Source organism: Hesperophylax consimilis, chromosome 18, assembly GCF_061612785.1.
Source record: "Hesperophylax consimilis isolate HC1 chromosome 18, BYU_Hcon_1.0, whole genome shotgun sequence".
In the NCBI taxonomy this organism is placed as follows: domain Eukaryota; kingdom Metazoa; phylum Arthropoda; class Insecta; order Trichoptera; family Limnephilidae; genus Hesperophylax; species Hesperophylax consimilis.
The window spans coordinates 24,026,946-24,032,945 of NC_142853.1; the positions used below are offsets into that span (position 1 = coordinate 24,026,946).

Consider the following 6,000-nt stretch of genomic DNA (forward strand, 5'->3'; position numbering starts at 1 on the left):
GTATGAAGAGTTCGGTTAATTGTCGAATTAGATGCTGCATTTGTTTTATAATTAGTCGTGTGGAATAGCACTGTATGTAGTGTACGTCTCAAATGTATGTTAAAGTTAATAAGGGACAGAAGTTCAGTACAGTCAATGTCATTGTTTAAAATTCTGTGTATAAATATTGAGTCAGCTACTGCTCGTCTTTGCTGCAAAGTTTCAAATCTACACTCAAATTTATTGTTGAATCTGTAGGTAATATATTTTATAAATTTGTTTTGGATACGTTCTATACTATCTATGTAAAGTTTATATTGTAGATTCCAAATAGCCGATGCATATTCCAGTGTACTTCTGACTAATGCGAAATATAACATTACAATTGTACGCGGATTACTGAATATTTTTTGTTCTTTGGTTTTAAGTTTTTGTTTAAATGAAGCTACTATTAAATAATTTTAAAAGCCATCGACTGTCCCTACAAGGCACAACATACGTTTATACATATCAGAAACGTTTAAGTGTTTTCATCTAAGTAATTGGGTAGTGGCTATCCCATAGATGGTCAAGAGCCGAATTTTTTTTCCATAACCGACTTATTGAGCAGAAAAACTCCTGAATGCATATGGGGTGTTTCCCAACAATCGATGGAATAAAAAGGAGTACTAATACAGCATGCCCACGTGTCAAAGTTTGCTATCCGTCATCAGTTTTAAGAACAACTCGTTGTCTGTTATTGAGTGGCTGTTTTGTGCCCTAATAAATAATTCATCAACAGGTCGGAGTAAATACAGAGGGAAAGATCCAATACTTGAATCAGAAGTTTTACGCCGACGATGGGTGCTGCCACAATGATTCTGTTACCAACCACGCCCTGATGTCCTTCCCCAACTGCTACAAGAGCGATACATGGTCCGTGGAAGGGTTCAGTGTTCTTACAGACACTGCTTCAAACCTCGCTTGCCGTTCGCCAGGTAACAAAAAATAAGTTTTTTGGCAATGCAAAGGAACCACGAATCTCTCATCACAATACCACCACAAAACATAAATATGTTCCTCTTCATACATTACCCATCATATGAATGATGTTCGTTTCTATTTAAATTCACAAAAAGGCCTGTGATAATCATTTTCTTGCTTTTTTTATTAACGACTATTAAAATACACAGTATAGTTGAATATTATTCCCAGTCCTCCTCACTCCTTACGTTGGTGTTGCATCATGATTTCCTCATCTTCATGTTTGTCATATTATCTTCGTGTTTCTTGATTTTATGAAATCAAGAAACAAGAAAAAAATCAAGAAAATCAAAAAAAAAATCACGGTATGCCGTGTTTCTTGATTTCATACTTTTCACGTTCTTTGATTTTCCCATCTTCATCTTTTTAGACGTGCTGATTTCCTTTTCGTCATGTTTCTTGACTATAGGTTGTGTTAATGTGGTTTCAAAATTTGTATGATTTCCCCATCTTAATGTTCACTTAGCCTCCATGGTATTTTTAATATTATTAGGAGAGGTATTATGTAATTTTTTAGCATGGAATTAATTAATTTAGCATGGTTTTTCTGGCGAAAAGATGAATTCAATTTTGTGATGTTAAGTAGATTTGAGTGTAGAGTAGGTGTGTTGGTCAGTAATCATCATTATTTTGGCGACAAAATAAATTTTGTTTATGATTTCTTTACAGGAACAACCGAAGGTGTTGCAATGATAGAAAATATAATGGACCACATTGCTGTCGAAACTGGCAAAGACCGCATGGCCGTTAGGTTGGAAAACATGAACCTCGAAAACTGCGCACTCCCCGAACTTCTAGAAACTGTGAAGGTGTCTTCCGATTTTGAAAGACGTCAAAACGAAGTCTCGCATTTCAATAAAGACAATCTATGGAGAAAACGTGGTATGAGCATCGTCCCCCTCAAATACAACTTCTTCTTCTGGGGCAACTTCGCTTCTATGGTATCTATTTACCACGACGACGGAACTGTCGCCGTGTGTCATGCTGGTGTAGAAATGGGACAAGGACTCAACACTAAAGTGGCCCAAGTTTGCGCTCATATCTTGGGTATTCCCTTGGAGATGGTTGTAATTAAACCAAACAACAATGTCACCACACCGAACGCAATGGTGTCTGGTGGAAGTTTAGCAAGCGAGGCTTGTTGCTACGCGACTATGAAGGCCTGCGAGATGCTGCTCGAAAGGTTGGAACCCATCAAAAAGCAGATGGAGAACCCTACCTGGCCAGCTCTTGTCCATAAAGCTCATTCGTCACTTGTGGACCTGTGCGCACATTACATGTTCACCGCTAAGGACGATGTGAAACCCTACACCATTTGGGGAGCAACCGTTGCGGAAGTAGAGGTCGATCTTCTGACAGGAAACCATCAACTATTGCGAGTTGATATTTTGGAAGATGCTGGTGAAAGTCTTAGTCCCCAAGTTGACGTTGGACAGGTACAACAAGAACATCCAATTTTCTAATGATTGCATCAGTAACAAATTTTCTAGTAATAACATGATATTTTGCAGGTTGAAGGAGCCTTTGTGATGGGTCTTGGATACTGGACTTCAGAGAAATTGGTTTATGATGAAAAAACAGGAGAATTACTCACAAACCGTTCCTGGAACTATAAGCCTCCCGGAGTAAAGGACATCCCCGTGGACTTCAGAGTTGCATTCAGGAGAAATGCACCAAATCCCTCCGGAGTCCTGCGCTCCAAAGGTAAGCAGGATCCTAACCTAAATACTAATTACGCCAAATTCTTCGTCTTCGTCTTCTTAATTTATCTTGAGTCCAATTTAAAAATACACCTTTCTCAAATGACTCCAGTCTATCTATTTTTTCGTGGGACCCAAATAAAATCGAAATTGTGGAGCGTTTTCACAAAGAGAAAAATTTACAAAAATCTTTTTTTTTTCTGCGACAGTTTTAAGTGAATAATCACTCGGGGTCATTATTTTATGATATTCTTTAAATGCACATTCAATTAACTGTTAGAGACGTGATGAATAATAAAAACACAAATCTTTTGTGAATAGCCATCTTTACTTAAAAATAAGTCATAGTACATTTTCGTTATAAATTTTTTGTTTTTGTTTTTGATAAAAATAAATACATAATGACGATTTTTATTTATATTCTAGCAACTGGAGAGCCCGCCTTGAACATGTCCATTTCAGTTGTTCTTGCTATCAGACAAGCGCTGAACGCCGCCAGAGTTGACAGGGGCCTGCCCGCCAACGAATGGTACACGATTGGTAAGAAACTTTAATTTAAAATTATTTTAATTTAAGTATAATAATGCATTATTCATGGTACCGTTACCATAGCGACTTCATTCTTGAGTTCAATCATTATATTTAGGGGGTATTTCACTATCTCTGATTATGTTCTGACTAAGCACTAATCCGCGGATTAGTCATTTTTTCGTTTTCACTATATCTGAATAACGCCAACGCTCGGGTTAAAGTTCGATTTGACTAATCAGTGCTCGAACCTCACGTTAGGCGCTATTCCTCGAATCAAAGATGGCGTCAAAACATTCCGAGTTTGACAGCGGAGAAGTGAGTTGAATTTTGTTGCGAATTATTATGGATACCGAGGTTTTTGATTTACAGAAGCAGGTGAAAGGGCGGCGATGCGAAGGCCGCGAGTTTTAAGAGCTTGAATGAATTTGAATGCTTGTATGATCCATCCTGAATTATTTGATTGTGTTCAAAATAAGAAACAATGTATTAATTCGACACAAATCTATCTAAACATGACAGGCGTGGCAGTAGATGGGGTAACTGCAAACATTTTGCGATGTTGCCAGACTATTTCGAGTGTTATCTATCCGGAAGCTCGGCAACAATGGTGAAACGGTCGCCGTTGAATAACGAAGTTATTCTGATCTTTAAAGCCAGCCAACGGCTAGCTAGTCAGATATTTAGCCCGACATAGTGAAATACACCCTAAATATATTATCTAGTACTTTTTTAGGTTTTTCCACTAAAATTGAAACGACCTTTTAGAATATTGTGGGAATTTTCATCCTTAAATTTCTCAGATAGCAAATTATTCATGATTAATGATTACTTAGTTTTCTAATAACTATTTTTTTCATTTTCCAGAAATGCCCTGCACAGCCGAAAATATTCTATTAGCTGCGGATGTCAGTGTCATATAGAGACGATAAAATATTTACACCACCGATGTTATTTTGAAATATTTTTAAGAATTTTTTTTTACCGTATTATTTTGAGTAGAACTATTAAGTAGAAAATTTAAAATTATAATTATCATATAACTGTGTTTAAAAAATATGCCTACATTTTTTGTGCATGTTAAATATTTTACATTGGGCCCATCGTCCCACGGGTCGGTAAGCACTCGACATAAACAAAGTGCTGTAAGACCCTGCTCAGTAAGGTTTTACACTGAACTGACCTGCAGACCAACATAATTTTCTGCGCAGGGTCTAGCAGCATTTCGCTTATGTCGATTGCTTACCGATCCGTGGGACGGCGGGCTAAATTATACACACCTACTATTTGTTTACTTGATCTAGATAATTATTTAAAATTATTAGGGAAATTTTCACAATAAATACGAATCACAATCACACAAACTATCCTATATTTCAAGCTGGAACCAACCATACAAGTTCACAAAATTTTAATTGAAATCGGTTGGACGGTTTCGGAGGTTAACGTGTACGAACACAGTGGCTTATAGTGAATTATATTACTCACCAATTATTAAATGCAAATGATTTGGTCGAAACAACTGCATGAAAAATAACCCATATCCATTGACATATTATAATATTTAGATGAGCTACGAAGCGATAAAATTGGTTCCACTTAGTCAGGGGTAAGTACCCCAAACTAACTTGCTTGAACCCGTTTCGACGAGATATTATATATGCAATAGCGCCTCTAATTAAATAACTTTATATTCACCTCGTGTCTTGTTCATCGAAAAGTCCTTATAATGTTAAAATATAATTTATTGGAATTTCATTCATACTGGCAGTCAAAAAGATCTCAGCGTCTATTTATAGTCAATGACAGCCTGAATAATGATGGTCATCATTTCCATGGCAGTTGTCATTGTCTTGTCATCGTTATTGATGTCATCTTCATGATTTTGACATGCATTATATTTACAGACCAGGGCCGGCTAGATGCGGGTGCAATTGGAGCAGTCCGTTCCTAACGCATCACCCTTGAAATTATTTTTCATAAAAACGGCACAACACACAAATACAAAACATCAGAATATTATTGATTACAGTGATCAGCTACTTAGGTTTTTACTGGTTTAGACAAGGGACGCCAAAATTTTACTTATGCCAGGCGCCGTTTGACCCTGTAACAGACGGATGTGACCAGATTGTATTAAATAAAAATAGATATACTTAGAAGAGATTCTGTGAATAAATTAGATCAATGTATAGTTAGGCATAGATAAGTTATTACACAATATGTTATGTATACAAATCAGATGGTTATGATTTTTTCATCACTGTTATGGAAATTTTTAAAGTAAATATATTATGTTTTCTCGTTTTTATGATGGAGTGGTTCAAATAAATGAATACAATAATGGTTGTGTTTGTTGTTAATCTTCCCCATAAATAAGGTTTTGCTTTTAAGATAGTTATTGCATCGATATACAAGTGGATTAAGGAATACTAACTTAGAACAGAATCGCATAAATCCAATAAAATATCAAATTATTTTACACCTAACAGAAGTAAATTCCTGCTGATTTAAAACACAGTGAAGCTCTTTTAGAAATAATTACTGTGCAAAGCGTACGCCTGATCAAGTATCATTATTTAAAATAAAAATAAAACTCTCGTTTGACAATCTGTTTATTATAATACAATATTGAAAACAAGAAGTGACTCCATATAAATGTGAATGGAAATCAATCTGCCACTAACTTAGTACCTTTTGGTTCTATTCCATTTAGCACTTACATTTGTATATCGTCATCTCATTTGAATTTCGTAATCATGGTGAAAAA

The 6,000-nt window shown here is 35.9% G+C and overlaps 1 protein-coding gene across 1 annotated transcript in view; it reads left to right on the forward strand.

Annotated features, from left to right (window-relative positions):
• LOC149415543 (uncharacterized) overlaps positions 1–5,566 on the forward strand; it is a 28,297-nt gene extending 22,731 nt beyond the window's left edge. The window contains exons 12-16 of the mRNA XM_089642716.1: positions 761–956; positions 1,672–2,438; positions 2,514–2,706; positions 3,129–3,242; positions 4,098–5,566. Of these exons, the coding sequence (XP_089498842.1) occupies positions 761–956; positions 1,672–2,438; positions 2,514–2,706; positions 3,129–3,242; positions 4,098–4,153 (1,326 nt within the window). The 3' untranslated portion in view covers positions 4,154–5,566. The remainder of the gene's footprint in view (positions 1–760; positions 957–1,671; positions 2,439–2,513; positions 2,707–3,128; positions 3,243–4,097) is intronic.
• Positions 5,567–6,000: the final 434 nt, after the last annotated feature.